Source organism: Pieris brassicae, chromosome 12 (assembly GCF_905147105.1).
Source record: "Pieris brassicae chromosome 12, ilPieBrab1.1, whole genome shotgun sequence".
Classification (NCBI taxonomy): Eukaryota; Metazoa; Arthropoda; class Insecta; order Lepidoptera; family Pieridae; genus Pieris; species Pieris brassicae.
The window spans coordinates 53,603-79,769 of NC_059676.1; the positions used below are offsets into that span (position 1 = coordinate 53,603).

Consider the following 26,167-nt stretch of genomic DNA (forward strand, 5'->3'; position numbering starts at 1 on the left):
GGACAAAGTTGTACAAGAATACCTAAAAGAAAAAGAGGAGTATGAAAAAATGGCCATGGAAGCGAGGACGGAGAGCTGGCGAAAATTCTGTACAAAGCAGGAAAGAGAGGGAATGTGGCAGGGGATTTACAGAGTGTTAAACCAAACAACAAGAAGAGCAGAGGATATTCCTCTCGTTGTAAATGACAAACACCACGACCCCAAAGAATCTGCCACGCTTCTCGCCGAGACATTCTACCCCCCGGACGAACCAAGAGAGGACACAGAAGAACAGAGACGTTTACGAGCAGACGCGGAGAGAGTTAACGACGGGTCGAGCAATAATGATATTCATGACCCACCGTTTACACTCTTCGAATTAAAAAGAGCAGTAAACAGCTTCAACCCTAAAAAGGCACCGGGCGGGGACGGTCTCACAGCAGATATTTGCCAAAGAGCCATCACAAGCCAACCCGAAATCTTCCGAGCAATACTAAACAAAGCCCTGGAGACTGGATCTTTTCCGAGACCGTGGAAGGAGGCGACAGTGGTGATTCTACGGAAACCCGGTAAAACCAAATACACAGAACCAAAATCTTACAGACCCATTGGCCTCCTCCCTGTAATGGGAAAGATCTACGAAAAGATGCTGGTCGAAAGACTTAAGTGGCACCTTGTGCCAAAGCTGTCGAAGAGACAGTATGGTTTCATCCCACAGCGAAGTACCGAGGACGCCCTCTATACTCTCATGAATCGAGTACACAAAAACCTAAAAGGGAAACAAATAACACTCATCATCTCGCTGGACATAGAGGGCGCCTTCGACAATGCCTGGTGGCCCAAAATACGCATGCGCCTTGCCGAAAAAAGATGTCCCATTAATCTAAGAAAAGTGTACGACGACTATCTCCAGGATCGTAAAGTTAAGCTTCGGTACGCTGGGGAAGAAGTCGAACGATTCACCACAAAGGGATGCGTGCAAGGATCTATAAGCGGACCCCTGCTCTGGAACGTCATACTGGACCCGATACTGGAGCAAATGTCCGACAACAATATATATTGTCAGGCATTTGCTGACGACGTGCTGGTGATAGTGGAGGGTGACAGTGGAGAGGAAGTCCAGACAAAGGGTAACAAAGCGTTAGAACTAGCCAGGAAATGGGGCGAAAATAACAAATTAAAATTTGGACCAAGCAAGACCCAGGCAATGATTATTACAAATAAGCTTAAATATGACACACCAAGGCTGACAGTGGGAGGAGTTGCCATCAGGCTTACAAACAAAATAAAAATCTTGGGCCTGACTATAGACGAGAAACTCACTTTCGGCGAACATGTGTCAAACATCTGTATCAAGGCAGCCAATTTATATAAACAGATGGCAAGGGCAGCTAAACAAACCTGGGGACTACATCCCGATATAGTTGCCACAATATACACAGCTGTGGTGGAGCCCATAATAACATACGCAGCAGCAGCATGGGCCAGGGCAGCCGAAAAAATCTGCGTTCGCAAAAGACTTAACGCAGTCCAAAGAGGCTTTACCCAGAAGATAGTCAAGGCAAACAAAACTGTATCCCTTAATGCAGCTTTGGCGCTTTCCGGAACCCTCCCACTGGACCTCCGGATAATAGAAGTAGCCACCCTATACATGGCGAAAAGGGGCCACTGGGAGGGCCTCCCGGACGACGTAGAGGTCGAAAGAAAAGAGGAATACTGCAAGATGGAACACCCCGCCGAAGAGCCACTACTAAACTTCGAATCAATCATAAATGAAGACGAACTGGCCAAGAGCTTTGAGGGACAACTGCAAATATTCACGGACGGCAGCAAGAGTGACAAAGATGTCGGCGCCGCTTTTTCCTGTTGGAAAAACGGGGCCGAAATAAAGTCGAAAAAACTAAAGCTATCGTCCTACTGCACCGTCTTCCAAGCGGAGGCGCTTGCTTTGGTAGTGGCTACAAAGGACGTGCAAATAGGAAACGACAAAACTTGTGCAATCTACTCGGATTCCAGATCGGTGCTACAGGCGGTAGTCAGCGGAAATTCATGGCACCCTCTTATCGTGGAGATAAGGCGCAACCTCAGAAGAGCAAACGAAAGCAACAAGAAAGTAAAACTTTACTGGATAAAAGCTCACTGTGGTCTCGCCGGGAATGAAAGAGCGGACGACCTAGCCAGAAACGCAGCAAACCATCTGAAGGCCAAACCAGAGTATGCAAGATGTCCGACATCCTATATTAAAAGGATCATTCGCGCAGACACAATCAAAAAGTGGCAGCAAAGGTACGCGGAAAGTGAGCAGGGGTTGGTGACCAGGGTATTTCTACCGGACATAAAATTAGCATACAAATTCGTTAGACAAAGAAGACCAAACAGAAACCTAGTGCACATCATGACGGGCCACGGCCCCTTTGCTAGTTATCTAAACAGATTTAATTTAAAGCGAGACCCGTCATGTCCGTGTGACAACACCACGCCGGAAACGTCCTTGCACTGTCTGCTTAGCTGCCCAATGTTTGGGGTCGCGAGGCACGAGGTGGGGGAGAAGACTGGAATCTCATTAGTAGAAAACCAGCTCCCACAGTTCGTGTCCCGCGACGACTTACGGACACACCTTGAGGAGCTTTGTGATAGAATTATACAAAGTGTCCGCAGACGGAACAGGGACTGTAACACGCCAGCACATGTGACGGAAGGCGACGTCCGGGGGACGGGGCTTTCCCATGGATAATAACCGATTATCAAAGGAAATGCCCGCACCACTCGGCGTCGTGTCCAGATACAGCGTGCGGTTGTCACACGTCACCTATATAAAAAAGTAAAAATGTAAAGATATAAATAATTGATGAATATAAGTATGCAATGTACAAAATAGATAAGGGACAAAAATGTAACTAAAATAGTTTTTGGAAATAAAAATAAATTACTACGTGTTTTAATCTAGCTAGACATTCCACGGCCCGGGGATAAACTTCGCCCGGGGAGTAGGCTGAGTAGGAAAAAAAAAAAAAAAAAAAAAAAAAAAAAAAAAAAAACCTAACCTAACCTAACCTAACCTAACCTAACCTAACCTAACCTAACCTAACCTAACCTAACCTAACCTAACCTAACCTAACCTAACCTAACCTAACCTAACCTAACCATTTCTGTGTACTTTGAAGGCGATGAACCCATCGAACCATACCTCGAACAACTAGGAAGCGTCACGAAAAAGCTAAAAACCAAGATGGTGCTAATAGGAGGGGACGTGAACGCATGGAGTGAGTGGTGGGGGAGCCGAAACGAAGACGCACGAGGAAAGGAATTACGAGGGTTCCTTGATGAGGAAGGGCTGAGCATCCTAAATTGTGGCAACACACCCACCTTCGACACCGTACGAGGGGGCCGTAGATACACGAGTGCAGTTGATATCACCGTATGCACAACGGCTCTCCTCAGCAAGGTAACAAGATGGTGGGTTGATACTTCGATTACCAGTTCAGACCACAACACAATTTTTGTGACTACAGCCCTTCAAAAACCCCAAACGCACACACTACCAAAAACGACCCGCAAATACAATACGAAAAAAGCAGACTGGGAGGAATTCAAGAACAATGTAAGGGGACATGGCATAAGCACAGAAACCATTCAAGGACAGAACACAAAAGCCGGGGTCAACAACTTAGTAATGAGCTACATGAAATCAATTATAAATGCCGCTGAAAAATATATCCCCAAATATAAACAAAAAAGGAAACGCTTCGAACCACCCTGGTGGAACAAGGAAATAGAGGCCCTTAAGAAAGATATGACAAGGAAAAAGAAAAGGATCTCATACGCAGCTCCCAGGAGGAGAGAGTGCGTAATAACCGCCTACCTGGAGGCGAAAAAGACATATGAAGAGGAGATCGAGAGGGCCCAGAAGGAAGGGTGGAAAAAACTTTGCACGAAGCGAGAAGGGGAAAGCTTATGGGACAGGATATATAAAATAATAAGGAAGGCGGAAGGGATCAGGGAGGACACCACGCTGATAGAGAAGGGCATTTCGTTGAATTCAGAACAATCCGTGCAGCTGCTGGCCCAGAAATTCTTCCCGCCAGACAAGTATGAGATGGATAATGATATCCATCGATTAACAAGAAAAGCAGTCGAGGAAATGACAAGCAGCCTGCGGGAAAGTAGTGCTGATGAAGTGCCAATTACAATGGCGGAGCTCATCGGCACTGCTCGAAGCTTCAACCCGAGGAAGGCCCCGGGGGCTGACGGACTCACCGCCGATATCTGCTGCGCAGCTATCACGGCGAACCCGGAGGTTCCCCTGGCCATCTTCAACAAATGCCTCGAAGTGGGATGCTTCCCTGATCTATGGAAGGAATGCACGATAGTGGTACTGAGGAAGCCAGGAAAGGAGGACTACGCGGCCGCCAAGTCATACCGTCCAATAGGCCTCCTGCCAGTCATGGGGAAGATACTAGAAAAGGTGATGATAAACAGAATTAGACACAGCCTACTCCCCAGGATGAGCAGGAGGCAGTATGGCTTTATGCCGGGAAAAAGCACGGAAGATGCCCTCTTCGATATCTTGACCAAAGCGAGGAGCCACATAAAAAACAAAGAAATAGTGTTGATGGTGTCGCTGGATATCGAGGGGGCTTTCGACAACGCTTGGTGGCCAGCGATCAAGTACCAACTGGCGAAGAAAGACTGTCCCAAGCAACTAAGGCTGGTAGTGGAAGACTACTTCAAAGGCAGGAGAGTGGTGGTCCGCTACGCAAACAGAGAGCATGTGAGGCAACCGGAAAAGGGATGCATCCAAGGCTCGATTAGCGGCCCCACTTTCTGGAACATCTTGCTCGACCCACTACTGGTCGAATTAGAAGAAGATGGGACATACGCACAGGCTTTCGCAGACGATGTGGTGCTGATGTTCAGCGGAACGGACACGCACTCCATCGAGAACCGAGCAAACGTTGCCCTCGAGTATGTGAGGAAGTGGGGTATCGAGAATAAGCTCAACTTCGCGCCACAAAAAACCAAAGCAATGGTCCTGACGCGAAGGTTGAAGTTCGATACCCCAAAAATTAGAATGAATGGACAGGATATTGTCATAGAGAAGGAAATTAAACTATTGGGATTGACTATAGACGAAGGGCTAACGTTTAACAAGCACGTGCAAAATGTCACGAGGAAAGCGGCAGATATACATAAAAAAGTAGCAAGAATGGCGAAGCTGGAATGGGGAATGACGGGAGACATGGTACACCAGGTATACCAAGCCGTCATAGAGCCGATAATTACATACGCGTCGGCAGCCTGGGCACCGACAGTTAAGAAACTGTGCACAAGGAAAAAGCTGGAGACGGTGCAGAGGGCATTTGCACAAAAAATTGCAAAGACATATAGGACGGCATCGCTAAATTCCGCGACGCTATTGGCGGGGATACTGCCCCTCGACCTCAGGGTGGAAGAAGCCGCCGCAATGTTTGAGGCCAGGAGGGGGTCGTCTCCGTTCTTACGCGAAGGAGACCGGATTGAGCGAGCCGTACCTGCAATAGAAGAACCCCATCCCGCGGAAAAACCGGAGATAAGCTTCGCCATCACCAATGACCCCGGCCAATTACAAAACGACGACACAACCATATCTATATATACGGACGGAAGCAAGACGGAGCGAGGAGTGGGAGCCGCCTGGTCAAAATGGGAAAATGGCAAAGAGATTAAATGGAAAAAGATAAAGATGGCCCCCTACTGCACCGTCTATCAAGCAGAGCTGGCAGCTCTCGTTGGTGCAATAGGGGAGGCGGCGATGGGGGGTACTAACGTGAACATCTGCAGCGACTCGAGGTCCTCGCTCGAGGCCATCGCGGGCGGACGCTCTCGAAATCCCCGAGTCGTCGAGATCCGCCGACACCTAGTGGAGAGCCGAAGAAACGGCCAAAATATAAAACTCCACTGGGTGAAGGCGCACGTCGGCACAGAGGGGAATGAGAGGGCGGACGAACTCGCGAGGGCCGCGGCGGATACCTCAAAGGTCAAAGCAGTCCACGTGGAGTACCCCCTATCGCACATCAAGAAGGAAGTGAGAAGGAAGACGCTAGAAGAGTGGGACCGGCGGTACAGAGAGGGAGTAAATGGAGGAACAACGAAACTGTTCTTCAGCAACATCACTGAGGCACACAAAAATATAAGAGAAAGAAGATTCAGTCCTGAGATGACACAGGTACTCACAGGCCATGGGCCCTTTGCAGGGTACCTGTGTCGTTTCAAACTGAAAGAATCGCCAGAATGCGAATGCGACAGTGGGGTGGAACAATCCATCCCTCACTTACTAACGGAGTGCCCGATTTTTGCCTCCTCCAGGTGCGACCTGGAACAAATGACTGGCATGTCGCTTAGTCTCCAGGGACTGCCCGACATGCTAGCTTGTCACAGGACGCACCTGGAGGCTTTTTGCCAAAAAATTACTAGACGAACAGTCAGGTTCAATAAAAGTAAAGCCAGGGCGGGGACCGCGAGGCGGCCGGCGCCCACTTGCTAATGGGTATTATGAGAATACTCACGGACAAGTGAAATCCGCCCGCCTCGCGGGCCACGTCTCGCCATAGAAAGGACTGCAAAACATTAGAGTAAAAAATTAGATATAAGTAGGTTAAGCAAAGTCTGTGAAAATCTGTATTTAAATCCTAATAAAAATTGAGTTGTGTGTAAATTATTGTGAGGATGAATGACAGAAAAGAGGGAAGTTTAGCTTAGACAACGCCCCCGGCGATAAAGTAGCCGGGGAAGGTAGGCCTATTAGGTGTTATTAAAAAAAAAAAAAAAAAAAAAAAAAAAAAAAAAAAAAAAAAACCTAACCTAACCTAACCTAACCTAACCTAACCTAACCTAACCTAACCTAACCTAACCTAACCTAACCTAACCTAACCTAACCTAACCTAACCTAACCTAACCTAACCTAACCTAACCTAACCTAACCTAACCTAACCTAACCTAACCTAACCTAACCTAACCTAACCTAACCTAACCTAACCTAACCTAACCTAACCTAACCTAACCTAACGAGTCGCAGTTGAACCGCCGTCCGAGTTGGTCAGAAACTAGTAGCGCTCCGGGTCTAAAAATCCTAAAAATAGGTTTTTTGTTTCCAATTAAACAGTGTTACACATCATTTTGTGCGTCTTCTGACGACGAATCTTATAATGTAAAGTTTTTGTAACAAAAAATTTAAAAAAGTGACAAAAAAGTGCAAAAAACCTAAAAATTTAAAGAATTTGGTGACAAAAGTGAGTGCGACGCGCAAACCAGATCGGTGACCCGACAATTTTTGTGCACCGTTTGATGCGCCTCTGAAAGCTGCTTCGATCGATGCCTCACTCGGATTTTTTGGCTTAAAGGTTTGGGAAAAATTTCTTAAAAACAAAAAAGGGGCGTGACCACCAGACGGTGAATTAGAGCCGTCCCCCACTGGTGCTATATGTCAAACGACGTGTCTTAAAAAGTCTAGAAGATTGACGTATAGCACGAAAAAATCGGACTTGGGGGAAAATTTTTAAAGGGAAATAATCAACATAACCTAACAGAAACTAAGTGTTTTATACCATAACTTTAAAACTAAAGCGGTGACCCCAACAATAAAAATCACCAATAGATAGAGCTCAAAAAGTTGCGTTTAACAAGGGGTCGAGGTGAATTTTCCGACCAGGAACAAAAAAGAAAAAGGGGAATAACCTAAAAACCACGTGGCACGTGGTCGGTGTTCCCGAGCTAAATCATCAACGTGCGACACACTAAAAAGAAGCTCTCGTCGAGTTCTACCGAACAACGCTTTAGAAACTAAAATCCACTCAGCGGTTCCGGAGAAAAGGCGACGGGAAGACTCAGTATAAAAAACAGGGAATAACTCGGGAACGGTAGGAGATAGGGGTTTTTTTTAACGTCACCCCAGTATATGGATATATATCCATATACTGGTCTTGGTTGCGGGGCTTAGCTTTATATTATAAAAGTTTTTAAAATTCAAAAATCAAAAATTTGCAAAAATACCAAAAATTTACAAAATTTTTCAAAATCGGTAAAACTTTAACAGCCCGTAACTCAAAAACGGTGCATTTTTCGGGATTTTTGATAGCAGACTTGTATACGTATATACGTATACAAGCCTTGCTCCTATTATTAATTTATATATAAATACATAAAAAACTTCCCCCCTGGTGGGAGTTACCCCCCCACCCCCCCCCCCCCCCCTCTCGCCGTTTTCGAGTTGTCCTCAAAAATAGTTGTAATTAGTATAAGATATTAGGATAAGACCTCACTGCGGGGCACTGTCGGCTCAAACATTTCAGCAGTTTTTAAGAAATCCCACTTTTATTAAAAAGATTTATAGAATTACCCATCCCCACCCTTTTTTATAAAATCGTATTAATTGCTCTAAATAGAAAATTCTTAGGGCAATACGAAGGAGAAAACCGCGTCGAGATCGGAGCAAGGACACCGAAACTACGATAAATTTTTCATTTCGGCGGCCATTTTGTCCACACACTTCGCTTCCGACCGCCGACCCGTGCGGACGTCTGCTCCAGTGCTCTCTCCGTGTGAGTCATCAGTGCTGTAGTGCCATCTCGCTCGCTCCGAGTGAGTCATCGCCGCTTGCCGCTGTACAGTGCGCACGCGCTGTCCGACCGCTGCCTTGCTGCTTGCTGCCTGCTGCCCTCTCATTGGTCAGCCCGATCGCTGCCTTGCTGCCTGCCGCCCTCTCATTGGTCGCTTCGCGTCTTCGGTGTTTGGACATCGGGTTGAAGGCTGCATTTTATGAACGCGGGTTTACCTGCGGCCCTCAGATAGCCACCTAACGGTGCCAAACGGTTATCTGTGGGTTAACGCCTTGTGCGGGAGTGTTTTTGTCCGGGGTGCATACACCGTGCCTTTTTCAAGGCGCGTAACAGCCCCTCCGCTTCCTCCAAGTCCTGTGCACGGCCGGGCCTCCTAGTAGGCACGTATTGGGGAGTAGGTACGCCAACTACTCTCTAGCAACCGGCTAAACACAGGTCCACTGTTGGACGGGTCCTGTCACATCCGTAGGGGCTCTTATACCCAATCTCCTACGGGCTGGTTAGGTCGGTGACAAACCACACCTCCGCTATCACCAGCGGAGACACACCACATTGTAGGGCAAAATCACTAGCTTAGGTACTCACCTCACTTAGGCAAACTAGGTACACACACCCGTCGTCAACCTGTTGGCTTCCCGCCTTCAGAATGGCGTCCGGGGATCCACCCCCTGACATAAGAAGAATTCTGCTCTTTCTCCAAGAGCGCTTCCCCGACGCATTGCGGGCTTTTAACGAGTCCGTAACCGCGGATTCACCGCGTTCGCCGTCGCCATCGCCGCGTAAGGCGAAGAAAAATGCCTCCGGGAAGGCATCTCGACCCGTTACCCGATCTCGCTCGCGCTCGCGCTCACCACTCCCTGAAGTGGGAAGCGCCAGCGATGAGGAGACGGGACAAAATTCACGCCCCTCTTCGGTCATGTCGACCCAATCCGCTCCGGCGGTAACAGATGACGAAGCCGCATTAATCTCATCTTCCGAAAGCGACGGCTTTCAAACCGTCGGTCGGAAGAAAAAGCGTTCGGCCAACGGCGGTCCCCCCGCCAAAAGGCCCACTCAAGCCGCCAACCCTCCGAAGAGGGATCTTAGTTCCCTATTATCGGGAAAACCTGCGCCCCCCGCCCCCGCGGACCGCATTAAAACCCCCCCGCCCGTATACGTTAGGGACAAGGGTGCCTGGCCGGCCCTTTCCAAAATTCTCGACACAAAGTCGATAAATTACAAGGCCCGAACGCTCAGGGATAACCTTTGCGTTCAGGTCTTTTCATCCGACCACCATAGATTTTTAACTTCATACCTTCGCTCTGAAGGTATCGGTGGCCACACCTTCCCCCTACCCGAGGAGCGCGTCCTAAGGGTAGTCATTAAGGGCATCCCAAAGGAAATAGACTCCGGGATAGTCCAATCGGACCTTGTCGAGCAGGGATACCCCGTAAGGGATGTATTCCGCATGCTCAAGAGAACAACTAAAGAAGAGTACGACATGGTACTCGTTGTCCTCGATCCCACCCCGAGTGGGAAAAAGATATTTAGCCTGAGAGAGTGTTGCAAGCTCTCGGGGCTGAGGGTTGAAACCCCCCTCAAACATTCCTTCACACGACAGTGTCACCGCTGTCAACTCTACGGGCATGCGGCCCGTAACTGTTTCGCTAGGGCACGGTGCGTAAAGTGCCTAGGCGACCACGGCACGGCGGACTGCAAAAGAACGCTTCCGTGCGCTGAGCCACCGGCGTGCGTGCTTTGCGGGCAACAGGGCCACCCAGCGAATTATCGCGGGTGCCCTCGTGCCCCCAAGGCGCATAAGCCGGCGTCTGGGCGCACGGCGGGGCGCGATGCGGTCCGTCGTGGCGCGGGAGCAAAGCCCACGTACGTGCCGGCCCCACCTCCTAGGAATAGTGCCTGGACCAAGCCCCCCGTTACGGAGGGCCCTCCCCAGCTCACGTCAGAGGCCTTCCCGCCTCTGCCAACAAAATCGGCAGCCGTAAAGCCTTCCCAGGCGCCGGCGCCGACCCCCGTCATAACGGAGAGGCCCACACGCAAGGTGAGCCCTCCGGCTAAAGCCCTCAGCCACACGGCGGAGGCCGCCGCGGAATCAGAAAAGGTCCGCGACGCCTTAAATCTCGCGTTTGGTATCGTAGACGCGCTAGACATCGACGCTCTTGTCGCCTTCTCCGAGGCTTTCAAATCCGCCAACAACGCGGAAGACAAGAAGCAACTCGTAATCGAGCACGTCCAGCTCCTTAAGTCCGTGCGACAATTTGCAGACTCCACCACACCGCAATAGCTACGACCACGTCTAGGATCAAGGCTCGATCACTGTCCGTGGTGACTTTCAATGCAAACGGTTTCAAGCCGCAGGCAGATTTGGTTCGAGATTTCCTCGTTCGCCACCAAATAGATATTTTCCTAGTACAGGAATCTTTCCTCAAGCCCAGCGTTCGCGCTCCCAGATTCGCAAATTACAACGTAGTGCGAAACGACCGACCTACGGCGAAAGGCGGTACGCTCATTTATTATAGACGAGCGCTCCACTGCTCGCCGTTAGACCCGCCCTCCCTTACCAACATAGAGTGCTCTGTGTTGCGCGTAGCCATGACCGGCCATCAGCCGATTATTATCGCGTCGGTGTACCTCCCTCCCGCCAAGGTCATACTAGAGAGCGATCTCAGAACCCTGTTTGCGATGGGCCCCTCGGTCTTATTAGTCGGGGATCTCAATAGCAAACACGGGGACTGGAATAGTTCAAAACAAAACCCTAATGGGTTAGCCCTCAATAGGCTTATAGACGTGCTCAATTTCAACGTCATTGCCCCCATACAACCGACTCGCCGTGGCATAACAGGCAACGGCCTTCTCTCAACGGACGTCATAGACGTAGCGGTTTTACGTAACGTGGCACTACAGCCGCGAAGCGTAGAGACGTTACACGAGTTAGACTCGGACCACTTCCCGGTTCACTTTGAATTCGGCCCTCCTAACACTCGAGAGAAGAGGTTCAAGTCCATTGTCGACTGGCAGAAGTTAGACGAGGCCCTCAAGCCCGCCGACACCTCTGCCCTCCCAAATGTCCCCGACAATTTAGTCTCGTCCGCTCACGCGTTAGACGCGATCTCCTCGGTCACTAATCACATTCAGACCAAGGTCGCCGAGTCGTCCCGGAAGGTCCCAGATGAGTTCGCTCAACGCTGGGAGCTTCCCCCGGACGCGAGGCGTCTATTGACCGAGAAGAACGCGGCGACTCGCGCCTTCACCAGAGCACCGACCGACGAATACCGCAGAGCACTCCGCGCCTCGCAGCGCCGAGTCAAAGAGCGCATGCGGGAAATTAGAAACGAACGCTGGGACCGTCTTACCAGCGAATTGTCACCTTCGCACACGGCCTATTGGTCTCTCGCGCGTTCCCTTAAAACCGACACGGTGGCGTCCATGCCCCCTCTCAAGCGTCCAAATCTGCCTGACGCATTCGATGACGACGAAAAAGCCGAGTGCTTAGCCGTCAACCTAGTGGAGCAGTGCACCCCGTATCTCGATCATAGCGACCCGGCGCACGTCGAACACGTGAACCGCGAGGTCGAACGCATCGTAGCACTGCCCCTCCCTCCCGAGCCGCTCCCTCCTACGTCGATCGCCGAGGTCAAAACTCTAATAAAGAGTTCACTGCCTCGTAAATCTCCAGGTCTCGACGCCATCTCGAACAAGGTCCTCCGGTGCCTCCCGCCCCATCTCATATGCCTACTAGTGTCCATTTTCAATTGCCTCCTTGAAAACTGCACCTTCCCGGCGCAGTGGAAAGAGGCCATTGTCATTGGTATTCACAAACCAGGCAAACCCCGTAACAACACCACCAGTTACCGCCCTATCAGCCTTCTCAATACGCTTAGCAAGCTTTACGAGAAGGTACTTAAAAAGCGCCTCCTAGACTTTGCCCTAGATAAGGGGCTCATTCCCGATGAGCAGTTTGGCTTCAGGCCGGCCCACTCGTGCGTTCATCAAGTCCATCGAATCACGGAGCACATCCTCTCCGGGATGAACAGCTCCCTGAAACCGAGAGCCACGGGTGCGCTCTTCTTCGACATAGCGAAAGCTTTCGACAAGGTCTGGCACAACGGCTTGGTTTACAAGCTCTACCACCTTAATGTGCCACTAAGACTCGTGCGTATCGTACACGACTTCTTGTCCGACCGCTCAATGCGCTATCGCGTAGAAGGAACGTTATCGTCTCCTCGCCCCATCATGGCCGGAGTCCCTCAGGGCTCGGTCCTCTCGCCCCTTCTGTTCACGCTGTATACCGGCGACATCCCTAGGGCTCCCAATGTGGAGCTAGCCCTCTATGCCGATGACACCGCTCTCTATACCACCCATAAAGATAGAGGTGTCATTGTGGACAGACTCCAGACCGCTACCACGTCGTTAGGCGAATGGTTTCGGAAATGGGGCTTCCAAATAAATCCCGAGAAAAGCGTAGCAGTTCTCTTTGCCAGGGGCAACCCCGGTGCTATCGCTAGGGATAAATTTCACCTCAAGACAGAGGTAACCCTATACGGGCAAGCCATTCCATGGCAAAAGTCCGTTAAATATCTAGGAGTCACGCTCGATAGCGGCATGTCTTTCCGAAAGCACATAGCCGCCGTTCGCAAGAAGGCACATTTTGTCCTCTCTCGCCTTCATTTCCTCCTAAATAAAAGGAGTCAAATGTCTCTAAGACACAAGGTCACCCTGTACAAGGCCTGCATCCGACCGTGCATGACATACGCTAGCGTAGTCTTTGCGCATTGTGCCCCCTCCTATATACACCGACTACAGGTGCTTCAGTCGCGATTCATGAGAATCGCGACCGGTGCGCCCTTCTATGTGAGAAACGTCGATCTCCACCATGACCTGGAGCTCCCTACCATAGCCCAATGGATGAAGTTGGCGTCCACACGCCACTTTGACAAGGCTAAACACCATCCCAATCCGCTGGTGCGTAATAGCATCAACTATTACCCCTTCCCGACAAAAAAGGCTCGTAGGAGGCCCCGACACATACTAACGGATCCGGACGATCCAATTACTGTAGCAAACAATAAATTAAATGCCGCCCGCGCGGCCAATAATAAAAATAGCCAATCACAGTTTAGGGTAAAAAACCGCCTTCACCGGGGAAGGCGAGGACCTTTACTTCGCACTTCGCTCACTACAGTGAGCTTCCGTCCTGCCCTTCAGGCGATTGACCGCCCCGCGACGGCCCAAGCCGAGGTTCGAGTCTCACAGGAGACGCCCTTGCGCTAGCCGCGGGATAAAACGCCATTCTGGCCGAGCTACGCTCGCCAAAACAGCCCGAGCTGAGCTGTAAAGGCCCTTAAGGCCAACAGCGAGATTCCATTCAAAAAAAAAAAAAAAAAAAAAAAAAAACCATTTTGTCCGCCATCTTGAAAAACCAAAAATCGCATATCTTCGGAACGGGTTGCCCGATCTTCACGGGACTCTCGACCCTCGGAAGGCCTGACTTCGCTCCGCTAAATAAGTATCTTAAAATTGTAAAAAAGTAGAGTCGACTCTACCAACCCGGTTTTTTCGCCAATCAGGTCGGGTGAGGGGCGCTCATCACAACAGTGAAAACCGCGACCTCCTCCGATAAAAATTGGCAAAGTTACTACAGAAATTCGGATTGGCGGCCATTTTGTACGCCATCTTGAATAACTTAAAAGCGTTATATCTCAAAAACTACTAATCCGATTTAAAAAAGATATACATCAAACAAAAGGGCTCAAGCAGCCCGATTGGCCTGAATGGTAGAGACGGCTCTACATAGAGTCGGAAATTTTTTTAAATCTGTGATAAACCGACGAAACTAGCATAAGTTGACGGCTGCCACCCTATTGGGGACAGACCTTAGTTTAAGTTTAAAAAAGTTGACAAACCGACGGCTGCCACCCTTTTGGGGACAGACCTTAATATTAAGTATATAATAATTGTTTTAAAGAATTGTAATCCTGTTTTTGACAAATGCTATTTATTAAATTGAAATTACTGTACTGAAAATTTTAAAACAATTTACTGACTCGGCTACTACCCCTTTTGGGAGTAGACCTTAGGGTAAGTTTTATATAGTACTTTAAAAACTGTTTTAAAAAACTATTCTTCTTTATTTACTGACTCGGCTATCACCCTATTGGGGATAGACCCTTAATATAACTGGTGCCATTTGTGACAGTCTGCAAACCCTTTTGGGAGTAGGCCATAGCTTTAGGACCTATATATTGAAATTATAAATATTATCAAAATCGACAAAATTATAACTACATGCTTTTGTAAATATACAAAACATATTATATTAATTGTATTATAACACTGACACACTACAGCCTACAAACACGTAAAATAAAACATAACAAAAATGTTCGGTATACGTACTCCAACAAAGGTCACCACCCCGACACCCCAAGCGATTGAAAGAGAGGAAAGAGAAGGACTGGCCCCTGTACAGCCACAAACTCCTACCTTAACACCAGCGGTGAGAAAAAGCATCGGAGAGCTGGAAGCGGCTATAGCTCAGAGCGCAGAAGGGCTGAAAAAGCAAAAGCAATATAAAAACAGACTTACTGAAGCCGCTGCAGTGCAGCAGAGCGCTCTCCTTCAGCTTGACGCCGCCCGAAATCTCAAAGGCGAAATAAAGGCAGCGGTTACCTCGGCAGTAAAAAGACTCTACGAACTAGTCAAAGAGGCCGATTCGCAAACAAAGGAAGGAAAGGATAAGAGGAAGGAAAAGGAAAGGGGGAGCGAGGAGGCGCTAGAAAAGGTGAAAGACAAAAACAAAACATACAACATAGACACCACACCGCAAGCCAAAATGTATCAAATGGACGAACACCTTAAGCGGCTGGAAAAAGAAACTAAAAAGCTGGAAGATATAAGCAAACTACTCCAGGATAATATAAAACAAAATAAAAGAAAACCAGACGCCATCCTAGAAGATCAAAGAGGGCAGAAGATTCTTTGTCACGTCGAGGAAAACGCAAGGAAGCTCGAAGAAATTAAAGAAAAGATGGGAGAACAAGAGTTAAAAGAAATTAAAATGCTCCTAGAAACCCAAATTGAGAAAACTGATGAAAGAGACCGAAATATCGAGGAAAGAATCGAGCGGACGTATGCTAACGTCGTGGCATCAAACAGCAACACAGTGCAAAGGCAACAACCATTCACCACCAGTAACAACCAGAACCGCACAAATCACCCCCTCACATACAAGCCAAAAACACACAAGCTAGTAGTAAAGTCCAACAGCCAAGAAACGAACTCGGAGATCTACGAAAGGATACGCTCGACAGTAGACCCGAAAACTACTGGACTTCGGTTGGATACTATCCGGAAAACCAAAGATCAGAAAGTGATAGTGGGGTGCCGAGAAGAAGAACAAATAAAAGAGCTCACCGAGAGATTGCTAAGGGACAAAACACTAACAGTGGAAACCCTAAAATATAAGGATCCGCTGGTTATGTTGAGGGGCGTTCTGCAAATCCACACTGACGAGGATTTAATCCAACTTATAGGGGCGCAGAACAAGCAAATGTTCTCAGGGATCAAAGAGGAGGAACAAAGAATAACCGTCAAAAGACGCAGAACAGCAAGAAACCCTCACCTGCAGAACGTTATACTACAAGTGTCCCCTATGATATGGAAAAGAATGGTGGAGGCCGGAAGAGTGCATGTTGAACTCCAGAGAGTGGTGGTCCACGACCAGTCACCATTAATACAATGCACAAACTGCCTAGGATATGGTCACACGCGAAAATATTGTGAAAACACCAAAGAGGTCTGCGCACACTGTGGGGAGGAACACAAAAAGATGGACTGTCAAAAACACAAAACAGGACACCCCCCCATGTGCGTTAACTGTACCACGTCAAATATCAAAGCGGACCACAACGCTTTCGATACCGACTGTCCTACGAGAGCGAGATGGGAGGCACTGGCGAGAGCGACGGTAGCATACTGCTAAGGGCACCAACGGCAAACAAGACATCTATTTAATGTGCCAGGCAAACCTCCAACGAAAGGAACTGGCCCACAACGAATTAAGGATTGAGGCCAAAAACAGAGGCATACTTGCTGCTCTCGTCCAGGAACCATACACTGGCTCTGAAGGGAGGGTTAAGCAACAGTCAGGAGTCAGAGTATATCAACACGAGCAAGCAGGAGCCACCGTGACAAAGGCTGCGATTTTCGTCTTTGACGAGAACATTGAGGTAATCCAATTTCTGGAATTGACGTCGCCAAACGTGGTAGTAGTGATGCTACGCACGGAGGCATGGGAGATCACCCTGGTATCCCTCTATCTTGAGCCAGAACCCAAAGATGTCCAGCCTCACATAGACCAGATACAGAAAATATGCAGCAAGATTAAAAAGAGTGTACTTCTGGCCGGTGACGTCAATGCAAAAAGTCCGTGGTGGTGCAGCCCCATAGTCGACCACAGAGGCGACCTCATAGCAGAAACCCTCCACAGTATGAACTTTGAAATACTAAACAACAGTAACATACCAACTTACGACACTGTGAGGGGTGGGAAAATGTTCAAAAGCCACGTGGACATTACCGCATGCACCACGGACCTATTAGCGGTAATAGACGACTGGAGGGTGGAGGAAGGATTGGTGAGCTCCGACCATAACGCAATCACGTTCAAGGTAATGCTCGAAAGATCGAAAGGAAGGACAATAGAAAGAACCACTAGAAAATACAATACTAGAAAAGCAAACTGGTTCCTCTTTGAACGGCGACTGACTGGGCTCCTGGAAGAAGCCAAAATAAACATAGGAGAAATCAACAAGATAAGCAACAAGAAACAGCTAGAGGAAATGGTAGTAAAATACTCTGAAGCAGCGATCGTAGCCACAAAAGAAGCCGTTCCAGAGATAAAGAAGAGATCCTCCAATACACTACCTTGGTGGAATGAGGAGCTGGAAAAAAGAAGGAAAATGGTCAGAAAGAAGAAAAGACGCATAAGATGCGCGGCACAAGCTCGTAGGGACAAAGTTGTACAAGAATACCTAAAAGAAAAAGAGGAGTATGAAAAAATGGCCATGGAAGCGAGGACGGAGAGCTGGCGAAAATTCTGTACAAAGCAGGAAAGAGAGGGAATGTGGCAGGGGATTTACAGAGTGTTAAACCAAACAACAAGAAGAGCAGAGGATATCCCTCTCGTTGTAAATGACAAACACCACGACCCCAAAGAATCTGCCACGCTTCTCGCCGAGACATTCTACCCCCCGGACGAACCAAGAGAGGACACAGAAGAACAGAGACGTTTACGAGCAGACGCGGAGAGAGTTAACGACGGGTCGAGCAATAATGATATTCATGACCCACCGTTTACACTCTTCGAATTAAAAAGAGCAGTAAACAGCTTCAACCCTAAAAAGGCACCGGGCGGGGACGGTCTCACAGCAGATATTTGCCAAAGAGCCATCACAAGCCAACCCGAAATCTTCCGAGCAATACTAAACAAAGCCCTGGAGACTGGATCTTTTCCGAGACCGTGGAAGGAGGCGACAGTGGTGATTCTACGGAAACCCGGTAAAACCAAATACACAGAACCAAAATCTTACAGACCCATTGGCCTCCTCCCTGTAATGGGAAAGATCTACGAAAAGATGCTGGTCGAAAGACTTAAGTGGCACCTTGTGCCAAAGCTGTCGAAGAGACAGTATGGTTTCATCCCACAGCGAAGTACCGAGGACGCCCTCTATACTCTCATGAATCGAGTACACAAAAACCTAAAAGGGAAACAAATAACACTCATCATCTCGCTGGACATAGAGGGCGCCTTCGACAATGCCTGGTGGCCCAAAATACGCATGCGCCTTGCCGAAAAAAGATGTCCCATTAATCTAAGAAAAGTGTACGACGACTATCTCCAGGATCGTAAAGTTAAGCTTCGGTACGCTGGGGAAGAAGTCGAACGATTCACCACAAAGGGATGCGTGCAAGGATCTATAAGCGGACCCCTGCTCTGGAACGTCATACTGGACCCGATACTGGAGCAAATGTCCGACAACAATATATATTGTCAGGCATTTGCTGACGACGTGCTGGTGATAGTGGAGGGTGACAGTGGAGAGGAAGTCCAGACAAAGGGTAACAAAGCGTTAGAACTAGCCAGCAAATGGGGCGAAAATAACAAATTAAAATTTGGACCAAGCAAGACCCAGGCAATGATTATTACAAACAAGCTTAAATATGACACACCAAGGCTGACAGTGGGCGGAGTTGCCATCAGGCTTACAAACAAAATAAAAATCTTGGGCCTGACTATAGACGAGAAACTCACTTTCGGCGAACATGTGTCAAACATTTGTATCAAGGCAGCCAATTTATATAAACAGATGGCAAGGGCAGCTAAACAAACCTGGGGACTACATCCCGATATAGTTGCCACAATATACACAGCTGTGGTGGAGCCCATAATAACATACGCAGCAGCAGCATGGGCCAGGGCAGCCGAAAAAATCTGCGTTCGCAAAAGACTTAACGCAGTCCAAAGAGGCTTTACCCAGAAGATAGTCAAGGCAAACAAAACTGTATCCCTTAATGCAGCTTTGGCGCTTTCCGGAACCCTCCCACTGGACCTCCGGATAATAGAAGTAGCCACCCTATACATGGCGAAAAGGGGCCACTGGGAGGGCCTCCCGGACGACGTAGAGGTCGAAAGAAAAGAGGAATACTGCAAGATGGAACACCCCGCCGAAGAGCCACTACTAAACTTCGAATCAATCATAAATGAAGACGAACTGGCCAAGAGCTTTGAGGGACAACTGCAAATATTCACGGACGGCAGCAAGAGTGACAAAGATGTCGGCGCCGCTTTTTCCTGTTGGAAAAACGGGGCCGAAATAAAGTCGAAAAAACTAAAGCTATCGTCCTACTGCACCGTCTTCCAAGCGGAGGCGCTTGCTTTGGTAGTGGCTACAAAGGACGTGCAAATAGGAAACGACAAAACTTGTGCAATCTACTCGGATTCCAGATCGGTGCTACAGGCGGTAGTCAGCGGAAATTCATGGCACCCTCTTATCGTGGAGATAAGGCGCAACCTCAGAAGAGCAAACGAAAGCAACAAGAAAGTAAAACTTTACTGGATAAAAGCTCACTGTGGTCTCGCCGGGAATGAAAGAGCGGACGACCTAGCCAGAAACGCAGCAAACCATCTGAAGGCCAAACCAGAGTATGCAAGATGTCCGACATCCTATATTAAAAGGATCATTCGCGCAGACACAATCAAAAAGTGGCAGCAAAGGTACGCGGAAAGTGAGCAGGGGTTGGTGACCAGGGTATTTCTACCGGACATAAAATTAGCATACAAATTCGTTAGACAAAGAAGACCAAACAGAAACCTAGTGCACATCATGACGGGCCACGGCCCCTTTGCTAGTTATCTAAACAGATTTAATTTAAAGCGAGACCCGTCATGTCCGTGTGACAACACCACGCCGGAAACGTCCTTGCACTGTCTGCTTAGCTGCCCAATGTTTGGGGTCGCGAGGCACGAGGTGGGGGAGAAGACTGGAATCTCATTAGTAGAAAACCAGCTCCCACAGTTCGTGTCCCGCGACGACTTACGGACACACCTTGAGGAGCTTTGTGATAGAATTATACAAAGTGTCCGCAGACGGAACAGGGACTGTAACACGCCAGCACATGTGACGGAAGGCGACGTCCGGGGGACGGGGCTTTCCCATGGATAATAACCGATTATCAAAGGAAATGCCCGCACCACTCGGCGTCGTGTCCAGATACAGCGTGCGGTTGTCACACGTCACCTATATAAAAAAGTAAAAATGTAAAGATATAAATAATTGATGAATATAAGTATGCAATGTACAAAATAGATAAGGGACAAAAATGTAACTAAAATAGTTTTTGGAAATAAAAATAAATTACTACGTGTTTTAATCTAGCTAGACATTCCACGGCCCGGGGATAAACTTCGCCCGGGGAGTAGGCTGAGTAGGAAAAAAAAAAAAAAAAAAAAAAAAAAAAAAAAAAAACCTAACCTAACCTAACCTAACCTAACCTAACCTAACCTAACCTAACCTAACCTAACCTAACCTAACCTAACCTAACCTAACCTAACCTAACCTAACCTAACCTAACCTAACCTAACCTAACCTAACCTAACCTAACCTAACCTAACCTAACGAGTCGCAGTTGAACCGCCGTCCGAGTTGGTCAGAAACTAGTAGCGCTCCGGGTCTAAAAATCCTAAAAATAGGTTTTTTGTTTCCAATTAAACAGTGTTACACATCATTTTGTGCGTCTTCTGACGACGAATCTTATAATGTAAAGTTTTTGTAACAAAAAATTTAAAAAAGTGACAAAAAAGTGCAAAAAACCTAAAAATTTAAAGAATTTGGTGACAAAAGTGAGTGCGACGCGCAAACCAGATCGGTGACCCGACAATTTTTGTGCACCGTTTGATGCGCCTCTGAAAGCTGCTTCGATCGATGCCTCACTCGGATTTTTTGGCTTAAAGGTTTGGGAAAAATTTCTTAAAAACAAAAAAGGGGCGTGACCACCAGACGGTGAAATAGAGCCGTCCCCCACTGGTGCTATATGTCAAACGACGTGTCTTAAAAAGTCTAGAAGATTGACGTATAGCACGAAAAAATCGGACTTGGGGGAAAATTTTTAAAGGGAAATAATCAACATAACCTAACAGAAACTAAGTGTTTTATACCATAACTTTAAAACTAAAGCGGTGACCCCAACAATAAAAATCACCAATAGATAGAGCTCAAAAAGTTGCGTTTAACAAGGGGTCGAGGTGAATTTTCCGACCAGGAACAAAAAAGAAAAAGGGGAATAACCTAAAAACCACGTGGCACGTGGTCGGTGTTCCCGAGCTAAATCATCAACGTGCGACACACTAAAAAGAAGCTCTCGTCGAGTTCTACCGAACAACGCTTTAGAAACTAAAATCCACTCAGCGGTTCCGGAGAAAAGGCGACGGGAAGACTCAGTATAAAAAACAGGGAATAACTCGGGAACGGTAGGAGATAGGGGTTTTTTTTAACGTCACCCCAGTATATGGATATATATCCATATACTGGTCTTGGTTGCGGGGCTTAGCTTTATATTATAAAAGTTTTTAAAATTCAAAAATCAAAAATTTGCAAAAATACCAAAAATTTACAAAATTTTTCAAAATCGGTAAAACTTTAACAGCCCGTAACTCAAAAACGGTGCATTTTTCGGGATTTTTGATAGCAGACTTGTATACGTATATACGTATACAAGCCTTGCTCCTATTATTAATTTATATATAAATACATAAAAAACTTCCCCCCTGGTGGGAGTTACCCCCCAACCCCCCCCCCCCCTCTCGCCGTTTTCGAGTTGTCCTCAAAAATAGTTGTAATTAGTATAAGATATTAGGATAAGACCTCACTGCGGGGCACTGTCGGCTCAAACATTTCAGCAGTTTTTAAGAAATCCCACTTTTATTAAAAAGATTTATAGAATTACCCATCCCCACCCTTTTTTATAAAATCGTATTAATTGCTCTAAATAGAAAATTCTTAGGGCAATACGAAGGAGAAAACCGCGTCGAGATCGGAGCAAGGACACCGAAACTACGATAAATTTTTCATTTCGGCGGCCATTTTGTCCACACACTTCGCTTCCGACCGCCGACCCGTGCGGACGTCTGCTCCAGTGCTCTCTCCGTGTGAGTCATCAGTGCTGTAGTGCCATCTCGCTCGCTCCGAGTGAGTCATCGCCGCTTGCCGCTGTACAGTGCGCACGCGCTGTCCGACCGCTGCCTTGCTGCTTGCTGCCTGCTGCCCTCTCATTGGTCAGCCCGATCGCTGCCTTGCTGCCTGCCGCCCTCTCATTGGTCGCTTCGCGTCTTCGGTGTTTGGACATCGGGTTGAAGGCTGCATTTTATGAACGCGGGTTTACCTGCGGCCCTCAGATAGCCACCTAACGGTGCCAAACGGTTATCTGTGGGTTAACGCCTTGTGCGGGAGTGTTTTTGTCCGGGGTGCATACACCGTGCCTTTTTCAAGGCGCGTAACAGCCCCTCCGCTTCCTCCAAGTCCTGTGCACGGCCGGGCCTCCTAGTAGGCACGTATTGGGGAGTAGGTACGCCAACTACTCTCTAGCAACCGGCTAAACACAGGTCCACTGTTGGACGGGTCCTGTCACATCCGTAGGGGCTCTTATACCCAATCTCCTACGGGCTGGTTAGGTCGGTGACAAACCACACCTCCGCTATCACCAGCGGAGACACACCACATTGTAGGGCAAAATCACTAGCTTAGGTACTCACCTCACTTAGGCAAACTAGGTACACACACCCGTCGTCAACCTGTTGGCTTCCCGCCTTCAGAATGGCGTCCGGGGATCCACCCCCTGACATAAGAAGAATTCTGCTCTTTCTCCAAGAGCGCTTCCCCGACGCATTGCGGGCTTTTAACGAGTCCGTAACCGCGGATTCACCGCGTTCGCCGTCGCCATCGCCGCGTAAGGCGAAGAAAAATGCCTCCGGGAAGGCATCTCGACCCGTTACCCGATCTCGCTCGCGCTCGCGCTCACCACTCCCTGAAGTGGGAAGCGCCAGCGATGAGGAGACGGGACAAAATTCACGCCCCTCTTCGGTCATGTCGACCCAATCCGCTCCGGCGGTAACAGATGACGAAGCCGCATTAATCTCATCTTCCGAAAGCGACGGCTTTCAAACCGTCGGTCGGAAGAAAAAGCGTTCGGCCAACGGCGGTCCCCCCGCCAAAAGGCCCACTCAAGCCGCCAACCCTCCGAAGAGAGATCTTAGTTCCCTATTATCGGGAAAACCTGCGCCCCCCGCCCCCGCGGACCGCATTAAAACCCCCCCGCCCGTATACGTTAGGGACAAGGGTGCCTGGCCGGCCCTTTCCAAAATTCTCGACACAAAGTCGATAAATTACAAGGCCCGAACGCTCAGGGATAACCTTTGCGTTCAGGTCTTTTCATCCGACCACCATAGATTTTTAACTTCATACCTTCGCTCTGAAGGTATCGGTGGCCACACCTTCCCCCTACCCGAGGAGCGCGTCCTAAGGGTAGTCATTAAGGGCATCCCAAAGGAAATAGACTCCGGGATAGTCCAATCGGACCTTGTCGAGCAGGGATACCCCGTAAGGGATGTATTCCGCATGCTCAAGAGAACAACTAAAGAAGAGTACGACATGGTACTCGTTGTCCTCGATCCCACCCCGAGTGGGAAAAAGATATTTAGCCTGAGAGAGTGTTGCAAGCTCTCGGGGCTGAGGGTTGAAACCCCCCTCAAACATTCCTTCACACGACAGTGTCACCGCTGTCAACTCTACGGGCATGCGGCCCGTAACTGTTTCGCTAGGGCACGGTGCGTAAAGTGCCTAGGCGACCACGGCACGGCGGACTGCAAAAGAACGCTTCCGTGCGCTGAGCCACCGGCGTGCGTGCTTTGCGGGCAACAGGGCCACCCAGCGAATTATCGCGGGTGCCCTCGTGCCCCCAAGGCGCATAAGCCGGCGTCTGGGCGCACGGCGGGGCGCGATGCGGTCCGTCGTGGCGCGGGAGCAAAGCCCACGTACGTGCCGGCCCCACCTCCTAGGAATAGTGCCTGGACCAAGCCCCCCGTTACGGAGGGCCCTCCCCAGCTCACGTCAGAGGCCTTCCCGCCTCTGCCAACAAAATCGGCAGCCGTAAAGCCTTCCCAGGCGCCGGCGCCGACCCCCGTCATAACGGAGAGGCCCACACGCAAGGTGAGCCCTCCGGCTAAAGCCCTCAGCCACACGGCGGAGGCCGCCGCGGAATCAGAAAAGGTCCGCGACGCCTTAAATCTCGCGTTTGGTATCGTAGACGCGCTAGACATCGACGCTCTTGTCGCCTTCTCCGAGGCTTTCAAATCCGCCAACAACGCGGAAGACAAGAAGCAACTCGTAATCGAGCACGTCCAGCTCCTTAAGTCCGTGCGACAATTTGCAGACTCCACCACACCGCAATAGCTACGACCACGTCTAGGATCAAGGCTCGATCACTGTCCGTGGTGACTTTCAATGCAAACGGTTTCAAGCCGCAGGCAGATTTGGTTCGAGATTTCCTCGTTCGCCACCAAATAGATATTTTCCTAGTACAGGAATCTTTCCTCAAGCCCAGCGTTCGCGCTCCCAGATTCGCAAATTACAACGTAGTGCGAAACGACCGACCTACGGCGAAAGGCGGTACGCTCATTTATTATAGACGAGCGCTCCACTGCTCGCCGTTAGACCCGCCCTCCCTTACCAACATAGAGTGCTCTGTGTTGCGCGTAGCCATGACCGGCCATCAGCCGATTATTATCGCGTCGGTGTACCTCCCTCCCGCCAAGGTCATACTAGAGAGCGATCTCAGAACCCTGTTTGCGATGGGCCCCTCGGTCTTATTAGTCGGGGATCTCAATAGCAAACACGGGGACTGGAATAGTTCAAAACAAAACCCTAATGGGTTAGCCCTCAATAGGCTTATAGACGTGCTCAATTTCAACGTCATTGCCCCCATACAACCGACTCGCCGTGGCATAACAGGCAACGGCCTTCTCTCAACGGACGTCATAGACGTAGCGGTTTTACGTAACGTGGCACTACAGCCGCGAAGCGTAGAGACGTTACACGAGTTAGACTCGGACCACTTCCCGGTTCACTTTGAATTCGGCCCTCCTAACACTCGAGAGAAGAGGTTCAAGTCCATTGTCGACTGGCAGAAGTTAGACGAGGCCCTCAAGCCCGCCGACACCTCTGCCCTCCCAAATGTCCCCGACAATTTAGTCTCGTCCGCTCACGCGTTAGACGCGATCTCCTCGGTCACTAATCACATTCAGACCAAGGTCGCCGAGTCGTCCCGGAAGGTCCCAGATGAGTTCGCTCAACGCTGGGAGCTTCCCCCGGACGCGAGGCGTCTATTGACCGAGAAGAACGCGGCGACTCGCGCCTTCACCAGAGCACCGACCGACGAATACCGCAGAGCACTCCGCGCCTCGCAGCGCCGAGTCAAAGAGCGCATGCGGGAAATTAGAAACGAACGCTGGGACCGTCTTACCAGCGAATTGTCACCTTCGCACACGGCCTATTGGTCTCTCGCGCGTTCCCTTAAAACCGACACGGTGGCGTCCATGCCCCCTCTCAAGCGTCCAAATCTGCCTGACGCATTCGATGACGACGAAAAAGCCGAGTGCTTAGCCGTCAACCTAGTGGAGCAGTGCACCCCGTATCTCGATCATAGCGACCCGGCGCACGTCGAACACGTGAACCGCGAGGTCGAACGCATCGTAGCACTGCCCCTCCCTCCCGAGCCGCTCCCTCCTACGTCGATCGCCGAGGTCAAAACTCTAATAAAGAGTTCACTGCCTCGTAAATCTCCAGGTCTCGACGCCATCTCGAACAAGGTCCTCCGGTGCCTCCCGCCCCATCTCATATGCCTACTAGTGTCCATTTTCAATTGCCTCCTTGAAAACTGCACCTTCCCGGCGCAGTGGAAAGAGGCCATTGTCATTGGTATTCACAAACCAGGCAAACCCCGTAACAACACCACCAGTTACCGCCCTATCAGCCTTCTCAATACGC

General features: G+C 49.2%; 1 protein-coding gene across 1 annotated transcript in view; it reads left to right on the forward strand.

Annotated features, from left to right (window-relative positions):
* The window catches only part of LOC123717093 (cingulin), an 86,667-nt gene that overhangs the window by 44,782 nt on the left and 15,718 nt on the right, over positions 1 to 26,167 (forward strand). The window contains exon 3 of the mRNA XM_045672898.1: positions 15,218 to 15,760. Within this exon, the coding sequence (XP_045528854.1) occupies positions 15,218 to 15,760 (543 nt within the window). The remainder of the gene's footprint in view (positions 1 to 15,217; positions 15,761 to 26,167) is intronic.